The 21,057-nt window shown below is 47.8% G+C and overlaps 1 protein-coding gene across 1 annotated transcript in view; it reads left to right on the top strand.

Annotated features, from left to right (window-relative positions):
* LOC119161393 (uncharacterized) overlaps positions 1-21,057 on the top strand; it is a 299,022-nt gene that overhangs the window by 260,896 nt on the left and 17,069 nt on the right. Inside the window, exon 4 of the mRNA XM_075889602.1 lies at positions 14,797-14,832. Within this exon, the coding sequence (XP_075745717.1) occupies positions 14,797-14,832 (36 nt within the window). The remainder of the gene's footprint in view (positions 1-14,796; positions 14,833-21,057) is intronic.

Genomic DNA, 21,057 nt, shown 5'->3' with positions numbered 1-21,057 from the left:
ATATATATATATATATATATATATATATATATATATATATATTATAACGTATCGTCGTCTTTTGCCTGTCCAGTCAAGTCGTGAGCAGATTTTCGTGAAGGTGTGTGTGTGTGTTGGGGCGTTGTTTTAGTCTTCGAGCGTGTTAAAAATTTTCATCGTCACTTGATAGGAGGATGGATGCTTAAGAATGTGAAATACTGGCTCTCGAACTTCTTTCGTTGTTTCCATTTTGTTGCGGCGTTATGTTTACTCTAAAAACGGGCATAAGTGAGGGAGATGAGGAAAAAAAAGAAAGTAAAGGAGGTCATTAAGGAATTAAGTCAATTTATTACCCTTCATTTTGGGCAGGAAAAAAAAAACGAGGAAAGAAAGACGTGCAGACGTAAACAGGCAAGAACGATGCTGGGGAGCTGGTGTAGTTTATACCGCCCGCTCGCAGTGTTGCCAAGGCCTGCGACGGGGTTGAACGCAAAGCCTCCTGGATTGTTTTGGTGCATTAGCTTTCTCGATTTCTTTATTTTCCTTTTTTTTGCCCTTTACATTCTCCCGGTGATCGTGGCGCACGCAAATTGATGGAGGGTCGACCGTGACGCTATAGCTGAGACGTCAATCGTTGCTTCGCTTATACGTCATTTCACACGAACGAACCGGTTGTTGATAGGTGTTATCGATTTTATATGACGCTCGTGCGTTCACAGCCCCCCCCCCCTCTTCTCCCCTTCCTCCTCTGCCCCCCTTTCTCCTCTGCCCACCCACAGACACACGCACGACCGCACACACACACAAATGTGTGCTGTGTGATTACCTCCTTATCTTAAAATTGACTTCCACGTCAAGCTGAAATTCTGAACTGCTCAGTGGGTTTTGGTTTATGTAGATAAAGCCTCGTGCGCAGTCAAGCTTGTGTGCAAAAAAAAAAAAGAACTACACTGTAGGGCAGACGTAGACCGAATTGTCTAGTCCGGTCTTTCGGGTGAACGGCCGGTAGCCACCGAGTTGTTATTCAGTGTAACGAAGCTTTTTCTGCCGCTGGCGTGAAATTTCGCCAGCAAGGTTAATTACTGACGTGGCAATAATTTTATTATTTTTTATCGTTATTTTATGGGAATAAGGACACTTAGGCAGCGCGGGACGTGTCTTGCTTGCCCTGCTAGGACTGAAGCAAGCGTCTCAAGTTGCATTTCGTTAATTTAAATAACTGCGGTGTACAACGGACGCATACCGTGAATGTTTACCATAGAGCTTTAAGTTGTCCGAAAAATGGCTGGTTTCGGTGCATTTTCTCAATACCGAATGAATTCGGGGAAGCGGCTGGATTGGTGGTGCCCCGTGGTGGCTTAGAACTCAACGAGACATGTAGCTTAGAAGTGTGGCAGCTTGGGCTAGTTGGTATGACATGACGATAGTTATAGCATCTTCGTGTCCTCTTTGTCGTCGTTCTGTTCTCGCGCTATTAACTATTGTCAACGAGAAAGGCACGGAGCCTTTGTAAGCGCAGTAAAGTGCGCTCTGCCGCAGTAAAGTTGCGTAATCGTGTGGGCGTATTTTGATACGTTTTATTCAGCAAGATCTCTTATGGACCGTGTTTGTAAACAGTTGTAGGCGCCGTCGACATATTGAGGTGCTTGTAGCGACGTCGTTGTGCACGCACTCCTCCCACCTCGGAACTCGCCACCACTCTCTATGATCTCGAGACAGCTGGCACAGCAGCTTCAAAGCTGCTTCCGAGCACGTGGGGCGGCTCCCGGGGAGAGACTTTGCGCTCGAAGGCAGCTTTGCGGCTGCTTTGCCAGTTATCATTCGTCATCATGCGGGGTGGTGGCAAGCTTTGGGCTTAGTGGAGTCTACGTGCGACGACATCGCTACAAGCGCCTGAGTTATGTCTACGGCACCTATCGCTGTCTATTAACAAGTAATAAGCCTATAGAACACGCGTACACTCCGAAATGTTTCTGGGAGAACGCTTCACATGATTTCGCGAACATCGGCCGGTAAACAGACTCGCTAACGCCGCCGTGCGTACCATGCAGTATATCGTACACTTGCTCAAGTTCTCGCGATATATTCTTTGTAAACCAAGACGTTCTCTGTCTACCTGGTTATATATAACGGCGCTTGGCTTCAGCCTCAGTGCGGCGGGGTCATTATCTGGAGCTGAAAATCTTAATGAGTTTAGGATGCGCAGCGGGGGGCGGTATCGGGCGCACGGTTTCAGTCGTGAAGTGCTCTCCTTTGTTCTTTAGAGCTCTCGTTCGGCTGCGTACCGCGTCGCCTCCGCTCATCCTCCTCGTGTTTTTTTTTATACTTTTGTTGATGCGACATGGCTCATTCACTCCTCCGGCCTTTTCCTTTAATGATATTTGGACGTTTTTTGTTATTTCTGAGAAAAGCCTTAATCACTCCCCATCGCAGACTGGGCTGGGATTGAATTTTCCGCCTTCTCGTCGGGAGAAGTGGAGTGTAATTACTATCGCCTTAGGAGTTCAATTACATTGTGTCGACAGCTGTGTGCACGGAATTAGACGGCACTAGTCTCTCTTATTCTACTCGACTGCCTCTTAGGGATGGTTCGAGTTATTTTCCTTGTATGTTCTGTTTTATTTTTTCATTCTATGTAGCGTATGGGGGCGCGCAGCGGGTGGATGGATGACACGGGGGCGCGCAGCGGGTGGATGGATGACACGAAACAAAAACTAATACGCAAGAACTGAATGGCTGAAACTGAACCAGCGCTTGCAATGTCCACGGTCGCTGCTTTGTTTCGCGACGTTTTTTCAGCCGTTGTGCGCTGTCTTGTGACAAGATTATTAGGCGTGGTGGTTGCATTTCCGATGGAGGCGGAAATGTTGTAGGCCCGTGTGCTCAAGATTTGGGTGCTCGTTAAAGAACCCCAGGTGGTCGAAATTTTCGGAGCCCTCCACTACGGCGTCTCTCATAATCATATGGTAATATTGTGAATTATACCTTTCATATCAATCAGTGATAAGTTTATCAACTATAAGGAGCCCATCTGTACATTTCAAACTAGTTTCATTCAATGGTTGTACCGCTGCACAGTATATGTGTTTATATATGTTTGTCGTGGTTTAAATAGCTCGCTTTCTCTCTTCGTGCTAGTGATCCTGCACGAGTATTTTATACATGTTAGTCTACGGTTGGGGCTTTAGAAACAAACATAAGAAAAAATCGTTGTCGGCGCATGACTCCTTCGCGTAAAATATGCACGTGGCCAGACGCCGCCCTATTGCAGCATAACCGCACCCGAGGCACCTTCGTTTGCGTCTCGCATAAAGCGTGCATCACAGTAGGCTTTGGCATGTTTGCAAACGTGCTTTTAGGAGTGTAGTTCTTTCGGGCACGTGCGGAAATAGGCATCCGTTCACTTTCAGCGCCGCCGCGTTTTGTAGTAGAGCTTCCCTGCAAGCGCGGCGTGATGTGAGGTGGAGCATCACACTATTCTTGCTGTGTGTGTGTGTGTGTGGGGGGGGGGGGGTCACTTGCAACACCTCTCTCTCTTTCTCCTTCTTTCCGGTGCTTTCAACAACGTCGACGAAGGGTCGTTCGGCGCACGTTCGCCGATGTAGTAGTCTTATTATACGGCGGTCGCAGCCGAGCCTACGGCCTTTCAATTGGCCAAATGGATGGTGGTAGGGTTAGGTAGCCGCTGGTGAAGCTGGTTTCCAGGGGAAAAAAAAATCTAAAGCAGCCTTCTTTCCGCGCTTCAACTTGGGTGGCAGGTAGTACTTTGCTGGTGTGTGTGTGGTCCGCTGAGCGGGACAGCGTTGCCTATACTGTCCCTGGTATGGCGGGCGTCGCGGCCGCGTTGGCGGGCCATTCATATATGCATGCGTACCCAGAGGCAATACAGAGAGAAAGAGGCCGCGGTGTGCCGGAAAACGATCTATTTGCGCGCCCTCTTTTCCTCCACCTCGTTGCCGGCTTCCGGTGTTCCACGCGCCGATGGAGAACTTAATTGGGTCGTGTTGAGACTCGGGTCCGGTGGTAGCCGGCCACCCACCCCATCAGGCTCGTCCTTTACAACGAGGAGCAATGCTTGTACGGGAAAACAGAGACCATACGTTTACTTACAGGAGAAAGGGAGATCAATATGACAGTTTAGTTACATAGTGGCGTCCTTCGTACATGGCGAGCTCTCCTCTCTCGAGAGCACTCGGAATGAGCCGTGGTGGGTTAATGGTGGTGGTGGTGGGGGGGTACTCATTATAAAGGGCATGTTCTCCACAGATTGCTAGATCGGGGAATGCGGGCAGATGCTACTGTCCACTTACGGATCTCACTCAACCGGTAAGGGTGGCGGGCATGCACGTCCCACGTGAACGTCCAATATTGAGGCGTGGTCACTGCACTGCCATGTGGCACAAACGTGGTTCGTCGTGTGTGTGCCGCTGGGCGAGGGGTCTCAAACTCACGACAGCATGCATAAGAAGGGCCGCCGCAACCAAGCTCCAAAGGACCCACCGAACTGCTCGTTTAATTAGTGGGGCGATTTGCAGCGGCCGCCGCTGTCATTTCCAAGGAAGATGCTGCACCTGTCTTCTCCTGAATGGCTTATGGCGTCGGGGCGGCAAGACGCCTCACCCTCCGGCTAGGAGGGACAATACATAGCGGACATAGGCCACCAACTGTTCGGCGACTTGTTTGAGGATCAAAAGAACGCCGCTGCCTTGTCAGCCCCGGCGGCGGTCCTAACAGTCGCGACGCCATGCGATCGTTCGCCGCGATACTGCGATATTCAATAGTAGTGTGTTGTTTGACTTGAGTTGGGGAAGCTTGGCGGCCTCGTTGTACTTCTGGTCGTGTGAGGTATCTGCTTCTCCGCTTTTGGGAAATTGTGTAGCGAAAATTTCCGTTGGGGGTGTTTTGTACGTGCAGCGCATTTCGACAGGCGTGTTTTCGTCGGGAAGAGCTGCTAATACGGATGACGTTCTTTTTATTCGTGATTGCGACAAGCGATGACCAAACTTCCCGGGCTTCGCCTACTTTTCTTAAAAGAACGAACACGTTGTGGTAAAGCAACTTTAATGAATCTCGTGTAATAATGAAATCAACAAACGTATAGGATACATTAATTTTACTGCCGTAATTGTATTGTAGTGATTGTGGCATAAACGCGAAGAAAGTAAAATTGAAGAAAAAAAAACTATTCGTCGGCAGGGGCCGAACCTGCAACCTTCGGATAACGCGCTCAGGGCTCTACCAATTAAACTACGGTGGCAGCCGTCCTCTCGGCCATTTTTTTCTCGGGTATTTATGATCGTATAGACCTTTGAGTGTTCCAATCTTCAGTAAACCACAAAAGGACATATCGCAGTCTCATGTTGCCACACAAAAATTCACGTGGGGATATTGTGCAGTTTACAAATAAAACCGTCACCACTAGCATCAGCAGGTGCTTTCGATCGCTTTTCTTGTCACCGTACACTTGCCAGGTTACAACCTCTTCTAGAACGTCTCTGTTTTTCTTTTCTCCTTTTTTTTTTTTGTCAACGAGAGGTCGCGCTTCAAAGATGGGATCAAAAGGCACGCGGTGCTAAGCCGAGAACGTTCGAAGGTCGGCGAATTCGACACTTCCCGTGCCATTTGACACGGCTTGCGCGGTAGACCCAGTTTAACTTGCGGTTCCTTTCGTGAGGCTTTTCGATTCGATCGCCCCCATTTTCAGTCGACAAAACGCTCCGGGCTTCTTCAATAGGTGCACTGCCAGTTCAGCCGCACACGTTCTTTTTTTTTTTTTATCCACTTCCGCGCTACCCTATGTAACGCGTATCTGAAAACGGCGTCAATGGCGCGGCCTATGGCGTTCCCACAGGCGGCGACACAAAAGCAGCAAGAAGCGCCGCAAAGCGACCGACATCCGTGGGCTCCTGGGTAAAAGCAATCTAAAAGCGTTGGTAAAAGCTCGCGCTCGATGTTCCACAAAACAGGGGTGGGAGGGGACGACGCCAGAGGGAGATGGATAGACGACGCCCCCTTAGTCGATGCGTGAGCAGAAGCGCTTGGAACCTGCGCGAAAGAACCATCGCTGAAGCAAGCGAGTGGAGACGAGGGCAGGGGGTTGACGGGACGCTTTAACGACTTTTCGATACGCTTCTCGGCTCGCCTCTTCTTTTTTATGCTGCCTAGATTTCCGGGCTTTTTTTTTTCTTTCGTTACATCTTTCTTCGTTGGATTCGGTCCACTACGTTCTGTTCGATGGTTTTTAGTTTCATCGGTTTGCTCTGCTTGGGCTCTATCCCCCCCCCCCCCTCCCTTCTCCTCCCGCTGTAGTCACTTCATTCAATGGTTCTTGGATGTTTTACTCGACGCTTTTTGGTGTGTCTTCGACCGGCTGGCTTTTTTCTTGTTCGATCGTCCCCTTTTCTGTATTTTTCTTCTCTCTTTCGTATCATGCGGACGTGGTTTCGTCGGTGTGTGCGTTTGGTGTACGGCGTGTCCGTACTTCCTTTCTTTTGGCTCCAGTTGGTGCCGCTTCGATTCGTTCGTTGAGAGAGAGGGAGCGTCATAACGTTTCTCGTTCGCATACCCACACCGCCTTCCTTTTCCGCAATGTGTGTGATCGTCGCATGTTATGTTCGTAGCACGCATTTGTTGCAAGTTCTTCGCGTATTTTTCTTGATTTTGCGCATCCTCGGCTGCTCGTCTCGAGATTTGCCCGCCACGCGGTGTGCCCCCTCCCCCCCTCTCCGTTCCTTTCTGTATGGTGCCGTGGTATCACATTTATTTTATCGCTTGGCTCACCTTCTCCCAATGCCGCCGCCCTCCATTCATTCTCTTCCTCTCCCTTAGATCCCGTCTGTGAGCCAGAGGTGTCCGCTGCACTGTATAAGTGTTGTTTCTGTTGGAACCCACGGGGGCGAGCGAAGATGGATGAAGCATCTCCCGCCTTAGGGCTGCTTTTCTTATCTCTTTACGAGCCTCCACCCTCCGGTGTGTGAGGAGTTCCTTTTTTTTCTTTTCCTTCTTTCGTTTTTTATTTATCTTCATCTCCTTCTTTTACAGGGCGTGGAAGGAAGTCTCCAGATTCCTTGTGGCATGTTTGGATGTCTCTTTTGAGCTCCTTATTCTACCGCCGGACGGTTGCTTTTTTTTTTTATGCCTCCATCTTTTGTTAGGGTTGTCGCGTTCGATTTCTCTTCTTTGTTTCCCCTCTTTTTTTTTCGCCTCGTTTATACCGCCCCGCTATCATGATGACGGCAGGGTTAGCGAGCGAGAAAAATGAGGGAAGCAAAGTAAACAAAAATAAAAAAGGATATTCCAGCTCCTTCTCTTGTGCAAGGGAGATTTCTTTTAGGACTTCCTCGTTATTTTCTTAAGAGGGCCCGTTTTCGATATCCGATTAGGAGGAGAACTGCCGTCCTCGTTTGGCAGGCGGCGGGGTAGCGCTTATACTCTAATTTTTTGTTTTTTTTATGGCCTCCCACTCGTTCCCTCCCATAGCCCTGCGTGCTGCAGGGCAAGCTCTATCTCTACCTGTTTGTTATAGTCGCGTGCCCCGGTACTGTTGTTGCGAGATTATTATTGTTGCTATCGCCGGTGGACCCATCGCTGCCTCCGTGAATGCGTCGGTTGTTCTCTTGTTTGTTGTATATGCGCGACCGCTGTTGTCTCTCTGTCGCGCGTATATTGGCTTATCCTTCCCCATAAATGCGCCGGCGCTGTTTCCAACGCTCTCCCGCTTACGTTTTTTTTTCAGCGTTTCCCGCTTATTTCTTTTTCGCTCTTCTTGCTCTATTGTTTCTGTTTTGCGGTGCATGGCGCCGTTCCGCGGCGGTCTCTCTATAGACATTGCCTATATATGCCTTTTCTTTGCTTCTTTCGTCCTCTCATGTATAGGCACTGCATCGCATCTTCATAGAAGTGAGTAGCATTTTTTCTCGTGTTTCTTCCCCTTTGCCCTGCATTACGCCTCTCGTTCCTGCTCATTTTTTCTATTGTTATTATACTCGTCCCCGAGTATCGCCGAGAGTTCATTTCGTTTCGGACTTCGCTGCGGTGCTCCAGCGACGTCGGCCCCCCCCGCTACTGGCCCGTCGATTTGTATTCATTACTACGCCGCCTGGCGCTGTACCACGAATTCCGTTGGCGCGTTTAGTGCGGCGGACTCGTGGGCTTCGTGGGTAACGAGCTTTTCTTAGTTATTTCTTTGTTCATGCTTAGAGCCTGGCTATCTCTTTTTCTGGCACTGTCGTACTTTCATTCGCCCTCTCTATTCCTTCATTTTCTCCTTTGCGATATTTTTTGTATTTTTCGTTTAATTTCGTGTTGCCTTGATTCGGCGTTTATTACTCGCGTAACTGAGCACAGCTCCATCAGTAGTGCGACCGCCCAGTGGCCGTGGCCGAAGTACCGACACGGTGGCAAGCACCGAGCAATTCGCTGGATTGCCCCGTACCGTGCACTTCGTCGGATTTCACTGGAGGGAAACTGCCTAATGAAGCGCCGTATTTAGACCTACACAATTAAGAACGACATCGTTATTATCCGTGAATTACCAAGTACAAGTCACCAAATACAAGCGGAGTAGACGAATTTTTCACCTTAGGCGCTTTGTCTCTGATTTTGTCCAAGTGAACGCGCTGAAAAGATGCACCGGGGAATTCTTGAAAATTTAAATGTGATCACGGAGCACGTTCTCTAAATCACTTGATTCAGGGTATATGCAGCATCATTGGTCACCAAAAAAGCTAGTAGAAGCTGATTTTGGAATTTATATATAAGCTTATTGTCGCGTGCTGCGCTACAATTTTTGGCTGGCTTCTTCACGGGACCTTCGTCTACGGATCACCCCGCCGCGCTGGTCTAGTGGCCAAGGTACTCTGCTGCTGACCCGCAGGTCGCAGGATCGAATCCCGGCTGCGGCGGCTGCATTTCCGATGGAGGCGGAAATGTCGTAGGCCCGTGTGCTCACATTTGGGTGCACGTTAAAAAAAACCCCAGGTGGTCGAAAATTTCGGAACCCTCCACTACGGCGTCTTTCATAGTCATATGATGGTTTTGGGACGTTAACCCCGCATATCATCATCATCGTCTACGGATCGGTGGCATTGTCCGACCGTGCACCACAAGCGTTGTAGTGCACGTGTTACGTTTAAGCCATTGATGGACTTGGCGTGCGGGTTGACAGATTCGCTTTGTACCCGTAGCTATGCACTACTAGATTGCATGATGACTTGTTGTCGGCGGCGTGCTGTTTTGTGTCTGTATGGCCTTTCCAATCTTTTCGTGAACCTTCAGACTAAACATCTTGTAAAATTGGCACTATACGTGTTGACCAGCGCTGGCTGTCGTCATTTTCGACTTAAGCAGCTGTAATAATGGACGAGGCTTCAGAGACCAGCGGTGAAAGGTCGCGTTAACGGCTTTCCTGCGTGCCATTACAAAAGCATGACGCGAGGATTACGGGATGTGCCATGTAAGATAGCGGTAGTGTAATGTAAGATAAAGTAGGAGGAGATATAATGAAGGCCCGTTAGTCTTTTTGGTTCTTTTTCCGTTCCGCAGCTGATTTTAGAAATTTTTCTGCGAATTGCTTGCGTCTTCACGTGCACTACTTCTTTCCTTTAAAATAATCACCTATGCGCGGTGGTCAAGAGAGTGCTTTTTTTTTGCGTGTTGTTAACGGTAAGGTCGACTGCCTTGAGCTCTGTAACGCATGTTTTTTTTTTTGTGCCACAGTTTCCGCAGAAGAATCGTGACGCGCGCAAAAGAAACCTTTAGCACGCCCGGGTCTCGGAATCGTGATTTCTTGTATTTCTTTTTTTTTTTTTGGGGGGGGGGGGTACTCTTGTTTACGTGTGCATGTTGGTCTTCACGATGTAGTGCTCGAAGTTTTCGGAATCTTGCCATATTTATTTCGCTCAGGGAACTGCAGGTATAATCTTTATAACCGAGTACATATTCTATCTTTATGTTAGTGTATTCAAAGAAATGAGAGGTGCGATAGGGCCCCCTCCCACGACGCAAAGCCGATCAATTCGAAACTTCGCGAAAGACGAAATGTAAACCCGTCTTCCGCCTTCAAAAAAAAAAAAAGAAAGGAAAGAAAGAAAGAGAAAAAAGAAAGAAAGAAAGAAAAGAAAAAAAAAGCGCTCGGCGCAAAGCATCTCCCGCGGCGGCTTCCTTTTTATACCTCTGCGATTCGTGTGTTAAAGGAGTTCCTATATAACGTTTACCTGTCACGGAATGAGCGCGGATAAAAATGAAGCTAAACGTGTCAAGGGATGGGGTGACTAAAGAAGAAAACGTGATGCGAGGTGTATCAGAACGAACAGCGGGAGGCTAAGACGAAAAAAAGAAAGAAAGAAGGGGGGGGGGGGCGTTATAGGTCCTTCGTATATACCATATAAAGCACGCTCTTTGCGGCAAGGAGCTATGCCGCTGAATCGATCTGACGCGTGCGTTTTATGTCCCTCGAGAAAAGAAGCAGAGCCTAAGGTTAGTTCTGATGTATATACGGGGTGGCGGGGACGCAAATACATAGAAGAAGGTAGCGAAAGGCCTTCTCGCTACGCTTTTGTTGCTTGTTTACGTCAGGAGGCGCTCGGGCGCGTTTTTGCGAACGTCAATCCGTTTGGAAACTGTATCCCTATTCTCCGTGAAACTACTCGTACGCTGTAGCTCTCTTTCTTGTTGGACGTAGCTGCCTCGCTCCTCTCTTCGACGCCCCCCGCCTCCCGCTTTTTTTTTTTTCCACTTCACGTTTCAACCGTTTCGTATTGCTTGGATAGAATCTAAGAGGACGTCTATTTCTCTCGGCTCGACTCGCATACCGCGGAAAGAGATTGCGGCCCCCTGGCTGGCCCGTCGCCAGTTTCGGAGAGCTCTGGACCCTGAAACGAGTTTCGTTCGGAGGCCCGTTGTGAAGAAGTGGTAAGATGCGGAGGGGGAGGGGATGCTGGTGGTGACGGGCGCTTCCGCTTTTCCGACTGCGCGTGTGTGGCCTCGACAGTAGCGAGCTTGCATTCTCAAATGTACACTGCGGGCACGCTTATTTTCCTATGCTCTCTTTCTCGCGCGCTTCGTGCTCCATACGTGAATCCTCGGTAATGCGGCTGGTTCGGTTTGTTGGTACAACGTGTTTTGAATTTCGGCGCGGCAAAAAAAAAAAAAAAAAAACAAGGGTACAGAGTGCAGAGTAAGTGGTTGGATGGGCGACCGATAGCTGGCAACGGAAACGATTTTATTTTATTTTTTCACCGACGCGTGCTTATACTGGGCACATGTCGCATTGCACATGCGAAGTTGAGACCTCTGCGGAATGTTAAACCATATGAGAACTTCACGAATGACGCGTCCTTTCCGAAAGACACGAATCCGATTCCTCACGGTGAAACGGCGCATGCCTGTTTCCCCTGGCGGGAACGTCGCGAAACGCTACATGTCGTAGGAGTCGCCGTGCGTCGTCCCTTCTCGGAGGTGTTTGTTCTGGCGATCCTGGTAGTGCCGGATCACACCACAAAGCTCAGTCTCCCTACCGAAATGGCAGAGGGCGCCACATAAAAATGAAGTCGGGGGGATTACGCTTAAGCATGCACTGTGAGTGTAGTGTTTCAGTTTGTTTCAGTTTTATTGAGCATTTTCTTCACAGAGTTGCGAAAAAGAAAACGCAAGGATAAGAGCAAAAAGCTGCTATGTTAGCAGCTTGACGAGGCTCCTACCCCTTTAGATGTGAGCGACTAGCTTGAATATAAACTCGTGTCGCCAAAAATAACGCTTTTTTTTCTTTCACGATATTAGTGAGCGCCTATGCTCTCGTATTTCCTGTCCGCACTGCGGGTCATCACTGTACACGTAAATACGTCTCTCGTAGGGTGCTACTAAAGCTTGTCGCCAGGCGAGCAGGTTCATGAATATAGATAACACTGGTGTGCGCAAATAATTCCATGACTGGGACACTTCAAGAATGAACTCGATGCGCCTGTCTCTGTTCGTTCTTTCTGTGTCCGAGTCGTATTAATTTGCGCACACCAATTTTACCTCCATGTGGGGTGTTCCACATTTATTGCAATGCGCCGTTGGAAGTGCTCGATTTTGTCTGCCTGTACAGTCCGCCACATAATTAAGCATACCACGGGAGTGTCTGGCAATAACTGCTGTCTGCGCCGTCTACTGGCGAGCCGTCTGCTGTCGAGAGCGCTGCTGTGACATTACTGTGGCCGTGCACTTATCAGGGAAGTGCTGTACACATCACACGACTCGGCACTGGGCGCCGCAGACAGCAGTTTCGCCACGAGCTCACGTGGTGCGTGTTATTTCGTGGGTGACTGTACGTCTTGTTTGTTCGCGCGGGGAGTATACGCGTAAGCACGGCGGTAAGTACGGCTGTTTGATTGATGGGCGAGCGTTCTTGATTGTGACGTGCTAACTCGCACGCCTGACGGGAGAGACGGTTTATTTATTGATTTTTTTATTGCTGGAGTTTTCTGTCAGACAGGCGCAGTTATATATACTATTAGTGCTGAACTTTTTGTGCGCCATTGAGAGCTTCACGCATATTCATCACGGGCTACCTTTTGTGCAAGTGTTATGTTTTGTTACTTCTTTAAATGAGGCCATTGGGTTTATTGCGCCTCAAGTTATAATATAACTATGTGTGTTGATATATGTTTTTTATTTCATCGTTTTGCTTGGCACTTTCATCATTTTTAAAGAGTAAAAGTGCAGCTGCGACTCCTAAAATGCGCGTGGCCTCCCATGAAGCGAAATGCACAGCTGGCTGATTTATGTCCGACCATTCCGTCGTGACATGTTTATCAACCCCCCCCCCCCCCCTCGTTCACATTTATTTTATACCCTTTCATGGCGTGTGTGGCGACAAGCGCACCTGTGTGTCTTAAAATGTTTTACGTCGCTCTTTAAGGCGATATTTTGCGGTGGCTGATGGCTCGACAAGGCAGCTTTCGCCCTTTTCAGTGCGTGCGTATGTGTGTGTTTTATTCTCACTTTTTTTTTTTTTGACCGAGTGGGGCGCATACGGTCCGAGAGAGAATATAGAGAGTGGGAGAGAGCAGTAAAGACGTGCCAATGCTTTTTTTTCCCTCCCACGTGCTCCCGACCGGGTTTTCAGAAATTAGGTGCCTTTTTTTATCTTCTAACCACTACCACCACCACGTCTTTCCTTCATCGCCGCCTTGCGTTGCACATTTACTTATTAATCAAACCCGATCCCATTCTCGCTCCATTAGTCGGTTCAGAGCGCCTCTGTGCAGAGGTGCACGTAATATTTATTGCTCTCGCGTACTTACAACCAGCTGTTCGTTTTAACTCAGAGTATATATATATATATATATATATATATATATATATATATATATATATATATATATATATATATATATATATATATATATATATATATATATATATATATATATAACGTAGTGTACTTCGCATTGCGAAATGGCGCGTCTTTACGTATAGTGGACGTAACGCATATGTCGTAGGCACGGGGAGTGTTACTAGTTTACGCGACGTTGTTGTGGTCGCGTGTTAGCCTCAGGAAGAGGGTGCCAATACTATAGGGTCATGCAGCGTTTCTGTAGCAGCATTGACTACGCTAAAGTATTACGCTTGGCGTTTGATGGACAGTGTGGCTTTACGCTTGGGGTGTCCATTTCTGAGGGAAACTACCACGTTGGAGTTTGCTTTTCACTGCTGATTATACCAGTCTGTGTGTGTGCTACGCTTCGACTATGCAGTTATACAGTCACAAAAGAATAGAGCGTACTTCGGCTGCTCTGTTGGTTGCTTAAAATCGCGCTGCATATGACAGGGCGGCAAGTACGATTGCATTACTGTGGGCGAAACACTTTGTGGAGCTCGTTTATTGGCACACAGTGTAGTCCTCCGCGTCTTGCAAATAGATGGTAGACGACCAGTCATGTAATGTTACATACCTGCGTTGGGGTCATATCCACTCCTCAGAGCGTGGAAGTGCGTCACTTCACGCACTTATCGACACCACTCCTATCGCTTTGACGCTTATCTTATTCTGTCACGCCATGAACGTTTACGTGTCCGAACTTTCCTCTGTTTTCTGTTTTGTTCTGTTTTACGTTATTTTTGCGTTGTTTGTGTTAAGGGATGTGAAATCAAAGTAGCAATAATAATAAAATATCAGCGAGCATTTATTTTGTGGTTAAACCTAATTGGTACAGACTCCAGACAGCATATCTAAAGCGTATTCAATTCAAGTAGGTTATGTTACCCTTCTGCACCGCCCCACTCCCCGCCATTCGGTGGCTCCATTTAAAGGATATGCATGTAGGAACAATGAAAATAACGCCGTGCTAATTTTCGTGTATATCTTAGTTTATCACCCAGCGGACGAGTTTCCGTTGCACAGAAGAAGAAGTGAAAATAAATAAAACGCTCCGAGCGTTTGAGATTTACCGCCGTGTTTATAGACGTGCGAACATATTTACAACATTAGGCACCGAAGAAAAACTCGCAGCGGCGGGCGTTCCGTGCTTCGCCGCTCTATACGAGCTCATTCACTGCCTACACGTCGTTAGCTGCATGCGCGTGTGAGTGAGTCAGGATGCTCATCAATCATTCCGGACTTTGTCTGCGCTAAAGTTTCGCGTAGAAACTGACGTCGCTTGTCGAGTTGTGCATCTCTGACGCGTTCTTTTATCGCACGTGCTCGTCGTTTAGCGTTTGGACGTGTTGTGTAGCGCTGCACGCTTTCGACTTATAGCATTATCCGAGACGATGTGAGCGTTGCGTGCCGCAAGTTGTCTCATGTTTTTTTTCTCCGCCCGTTTTGTCTTGCAGTGCAGTACGCGGTCCAGTTCCGGACGTGGCTACATGGTGAGTGTCTTTCCATTCGCTCTTTCTTTTCTTCTTTTTTCTTTCTTTTTTAACAGCGATGCTGTACACAGGCAGACGAAACGAAAGTTTGTCCGTGATCCTTGTGCGTATGTACCGCAGCAACGCGCTAGCCCCACGATATACTGACCACTGGTCAACTAAAAAGGAATAAGTCGTCCTTGGACTAAAGCTACGTACGTCCCAACAGAAATTAGGCAAATCCCACTGAACTCGCCACGGCTGCTCTAAAAGTGAAGAATGGGGGAGGAGTGGACACGTGGATGGCAGACACTAATCAAGATTTATGGACAGAATTAGCCAGTGATTGAGAAAGACTTTAACGAACTGCCTGGATCAGGTCAGTAACAAACGTCGAGGTCGCACGTTTCGGCGCCGCTGGTTAGCTGTCTGTAGTTGTACAAAGTGCTGAGTCGTTTTTTTTTTTCGCTTTTTTTCTTCATCGTTTGTTTCATTCTAGCTTGGCTTAGTTGTACATGCACAGGGTGCGTGCTAAAAAGAAGCAGTTTGGCTAGTCGCTAAAATTAGGTGTTAGAAGTGCACATCTATGTGGTGGAAGCAGTGCTTAATTGTTTATTTAGTTTACTATTCAGAATCGCATGGTTAGGAAATAAGATAAGAAATAAGAAGCGGCAAATTGATTAACAGGTGCTTATGCGCTCAATTGAGACAGAGTAAGAGAGTGAGAGTCATCAATTGAAATATAGCGTCCACCGTATCTCAATGTCAGTTGTCAGACATTCGAGAGCTGTGAATATTTGTTCTTCGAGAGGGAGTGGGGGGGGGGGGGAATAAAATGTTAATCATGAGTTGCTGGAGCAGCACGGGTATTTCACAATCGGCATACACTTCTTTGATATTGTCCTCGCGACTCACCAACTCTGTACGGAAATATGCCGAGACATGTAGATGCATAAAAGAGGTCCTTTTTGAGACGACGAACGAAACGCGTCGTCGTGCAGTTTCAAAGCAACGCGTTCGGCGAAAAGATGACATATCCTTCTCGTTTCATATCCGGCCGTTTTAGAAGGCGCCTTCATTTCGCAGAATCATGATTGATATGCCTTTCGCAAGTTTTGCAAAGGGATTATAATATTTCTTCAATATTGAATGCCACACGCGCCTAGGATGTTTGTAACCGCTGGGCATGTCGCTGTATGCGTCAAAGCCCAGCAGATGTAGCAATGTGCAGCCGGCGGATAAAGAGATGCCATATTTCCATGTACGGCGGGAACGGCATTGATGTAATGTAAAGAAGCACTTAAGAAGCATCGAATCAAATAAGCTTCTTATTTGCGGCATTGTACTAAGGAATAGAATAACGACGAAAACACACACACGCACACACACCATTATAGCATTAAATGAACTTTGAAGGATAATCGATATCTCGTGACAGAAATTCTGCGCCTCGAAACAAGAGTTCAGCATTATCGCGATTTTACTATTTCGCTTGACATTGGGCGGCTCGCCTTGCTGTCGTCTTGCGGTGTGCTTTGCAATCCGGAGCGACTGCGGTGGTCTCGCATATAGGTCAACCAACAGCTTTCCACTCTGACTGCGTGGAGGCATTGTGTGCGGGTGCACGAGGGTACGCGTCCGCGTATGTAGCAATCGGGTTGGAACTCGTGGCGTGGCCTACACTCGTGGCGTTTCGCTGTCCGATAAGGGCAAGGCCGTTGCGGTTGGGCCCTATCTGTCTCCCTCTCTCTGTTAGCGTCTCTTGATAAGAGACCTCCGTGTAGGCCTCCACTGGCCGAAACTCATGCGCGACTCTGGTGACGGAATTTATCCCTTCACCCTTCGAGAGCTAAGAGATGGTGGAATTGAGAAAAGGGATGATAAACTTGGAGACACTATTTATACCTCATAGGCCTTGGCATTAAACAGCCTTGAACACATCTCATATCTCGCAGAACGTTGTTTCGATTCCTACACAATATGGGCCTTGCAGCACGCATACGATACCCAAAGACCACCATTCCTCACGCTGATATCTTCATTGAAAACAACAACAACAACAACAACAACAACAACAACAACAACAACAACAACAACAACAACAACAACAACAATAATAATAATAATAATAATAATAATAATAATAACAACGCTAAACGTGCGCAGAGAATGTGGAATACAAAAGATGAAGGCGAAAATTGTTTGTGTGCTACGAAGTTATTTTTCGTTTATTTTGTATACATCTGGCGTATTGGGTCACTGTTCAGTGCTGGCAACTCTTCTTGAGCCCACGGGCTTATAATGCGTCGGGGTTGCTCACGCAAAACTGTTTTCCGAAGCGGTCTCAGCATTTTTCGCTGCGGAGTGTATAAACACTCTACCGAGAATAAGGAACCTTGGGCAGCCTGTTTGCATAGGAACGTGGGCGTTTGCCTGAAAATAAAAAAAAAGTATGAAAAAGAGGAAGCTTACCGTGACGCGAACCCGGTGCGGAAACCTCGCGCCGCGCGCTTTCTCATTCGTCTTCCGGTGTCCGAAAATTGCGTCAGGGTTCCCCGCGTATCCGGTGCTCCAGCCTCGAAGAATCGATTGCGTGTGGTGGTTAGAGAGCGGTGGATAGGGGCTCGTGTTGTTGTTGATTTTGGGGGGGAGGTAGGGGGGACGACTACGAATGTAAGCTGTTGCTGGGTGCGCAGCGACTCAACAACCCCTCGAGGACCTTTCGCGCGCGTGCGTTCGTGTAAACACGCACATGTATCGGAGCATTATCTCTTGTCTAGTTGTAAGAGCGGGCTACACGGCGCAGGTATGCCACGTCACGACTTTGAGCGCGCGTCACCGGGAAAACGCGGTCCCTCTCTATCGTTTTGATTGCTGTGTGCGCTAGGGTTACAATAGCGTTCGTGTTAGCACACTATGGAGCGCCGCTCCAGTATGTCGCGGCACACCGTGGCAAGAAGTGCAGCAAATGAAAGCGCCGTTCTTGTTGCCTTTTCAGTTTTGCGAATACAAATTCCATTGCATACAGTGCGTAGCATCGCTGCTTTGTATAGAAAGACTGTACGTTTTGATTGCTTATATTTGGGGACACGTCGAATTTTTCGGGTGTATATATATATATATATATATATATATATATATATATATATACATATATATATATATATATATATATATATATATATATATATATATATATATATATATATATATATATATATATATATATATATATATATGAGATGTAACAGACAGTAATGTACAGGGGAAGTTATTAGAACCAATGAAATGTAAATAAGAAGAAAGAAAAGTGGATGAAAAAATTGCCAGCTGTGAGCAGGAATCGAACCCACGACCTTCGAATAACGCGTTCGATGCTGGGTTCGATTCGTGGGTTCGTGGGTTCGATTCCTGCTCACAGCTGGCAATTTTTTCATCCACTTTTCTTTCTTCTTATTTACATTTCATTGGTTCTAATAACTTCCCCTGTACATTCCTTGGCATTACTGTCTGTTATATCTCATTAATATTGTGTTAAAACACGGAAATACGAGCCCTTAGGTATACACTTCTCTCCCTTATATATATATATATATATATATATATATATATATATATATATATATATATATATATATATATATATATATATATATATATATATTGTCACGAGCGGTTGCAATGCACGGCGCATACAGCGCGAATGAACATTCAGACAAAAGGTGAAGAAGGAAGACGACGTTGGGTGTGCTGTCTCGAGACCCCTTGTGGAAGTAAACGCGAACCATCCAGGCTCGCCTGTTTTTCCACCTTTTCGTGTACTTCTTGCGTGTAACATTTGGTGGAGCTGTGCTGGGTACCTCCCACGACCTACGACGGAGCCGTCAGCACCAGAACTTCGTAGAAGCCGTCGCCTTGCCGGACTTTCGCCATCGCGCCCCGACATGTCTCTGGAGCAAAATGACCCCCTCAGCAATGCCTCGGCAAGACCACCGCTGTATCAGCATTACCGAGAGCCACGGCCGTTCTCAGCAAAGCCAGGGGAAGACTTCGATGAATGGCTGACCCACTACGAAAGGGTAAGCCAATGCAACAACTGGAACCCGGCCAGCCAGCTCAGGCATGTCGTTTTTTATTTGACGGACACGGCCCTGGTTTGGTATGAAAACCACGCCGACACGCTTACTACATGGAGCAGTCTTATTGAAGAAATGAAGAAGTGCTTTAGCGACTCGGACACTAAGAAGAAACGAGCGGAAACAGCTTTAGCTCAGAGAGCTCAGGTGATCGGCGAGACTTGCACGACATATATTGAAGAAGTTCTCAAGCTGTGTAAGACCATCGACTCTCGAATGCCCGAGGAAGATAAAGTGGGACACCTTTTAAAAGGTATTGCGGAAGACGTCTATAACTTCCTCATTGGAAAAGACAACCTGAACACCGTATCAGACGTGATTCGGCACTGCCGCACATTCGAGGCGCTGAAAACTCGCCGAATCACGCCGAAGTTTGGACGGCTAGCCAATGTCACGACTGTGGCCAGCGTTGACGCGAGTCCGCAGACAGACCTCTCAGCTACCATTCGGCAGATTGTCCGTGAGGAGCTCCTGCGGCACGAAGAACAAACGCGTTATGCGGTGCCGCGTTGCGCCTCCGTCGCTTTCCGAGACGCCGTCTGCGCATCTCCTCCGGCTACTTGGCAGCATTCGGTGAATGCTGCGGATTGTAACAGCTACCGACACGACCCGCATTATGGCCAGACCGAACAACGCCATTACGACTCGATTGATCGGCGTTTTGATCAGCATCCACGCGACGTTCGCCCACGAAGACCCAGCACTGCCTACGACATCCAAGGGGAGGGGATGAGTTACTCTCAGCCTGTGGCCGCTGTGGAATATTTCAATCAGCGTCCGGAAGTTCGCCCTCTGCCCGTGTGTTACAACTGTGGCACGCCTGGCCACATAGCTAGGTATTGTAACCGACGTCGGGCATTCAGCAATGGACAGTCGGGATCGTTTATGCAACACGGTGGTCGTGCAATGGACACTAATAGGCCAGGAAACACCACTTTTGAAGGCTACTTCCGAGAAGAAGGAAACCGTCACTTCCCTCTGGACAGCTATTCTGGAGAACAAGAAAGGTATCGAAACCGTTACCGCTCTCCTGCCTCCGAACGTACTCTGACACCACCACCAGCTTTCCGAGCGTCTCGATCTCCATCTCCCAGACGGCGTGTGACGTCATCATCTCCTCGACGCCGCTTCGCGTCACCACCGCCGGGAAACTAGCCAGCGCGGCCGATGGAGGTGAGGTCGCTGGAAAATCTTTGCTGCCGACTCGGATACCTCCACCTATCTTCATGCTGAAGAATAAGGTTAATGTACTTATTGATGGCGTTTCTACCATGGCTTTAGTCGACACGGGAGCAACTGTTTCTGTCATGAGTGTGGTGTTCAAAAATCTGCTGGGACGCAAGGTTATGTTTCATTGGGACCACAGCACAAGCTTTCGTGGAGTGAGTGGGGACTCATTATACCCGGTTGGTGTGTGTAACGTGGATGTCTCCTTGGGTGGTCAAACCTTTAACACTGAGTTTACCGTGCTTCCGCGTTCCACACACGATGTAATTCTCGGCATTGACTTTTTGAAATTGTGTGGCGCCAATGTTGACTGCCGAACAGGAGAACTCAGTATTTGCGGAAGTGTGTCCTCTGCGCTCTTAGAAGAATCATCCCAGCAAGAGAGTGTGTTTTGTGTTTCTGAAGACACTGTTGTGCCCGCTTTATCCGCGATGCGCGTTCCTGTTGTTTGTTCGTCTTCTGTTAGTACTTCGTTCGATGTTGCGGTGGAACCGGTCCATAGAAACTGTCTTAAGAAAAATGTGTTGGTTCCGTATTGTATGGTTTCAGTTACCGATGGATGCGCAGGGCTATGGACGCTAAATTGCTCCACTGAAGCCGTAGTGCTGTCTCAAGGCCTAAAACTTGCTACGTTTCAGGGAGAGTCATTTATACCTATGGCAGTGCTTACAGAACTACCGGATACAGCACAAACCAGTGTCTCGCACACCGCAAACGAACACATGCTCGGAATGGTAGCTACATCGCTCAGTGACCATGAACGTCGTGTTTTGATGGCCCTGCTCTCGAAACACTCTTCAATATTCGACTTTGCACAGCACGACGGCCCCACATCGATTCCTGCATCCCGTACTCGCCATCGCATCAACACAGGATCCGCTGA

This window comes from Rhipicephalus microplus, chromosome 3, assembly GCF_043290135.1.
Source record: "Rhipicephalus microplus isolate Deutch F79 chromosome 3, USDA_Rmic, whole genome shotgun sequence".
Classification (NCBI taxonomy): Eukaryota; Metazoa; Arthropoda; class Arachnida; order Ixodida; family Ixodidae; genus Rhipicephalus; species Rhipicephalus microplus.
The sequence above is the reverse complement of the archived record's forward strand: the minus strand, read 5'-3'. Positions and strand labels throughout refer to the sequence as shown.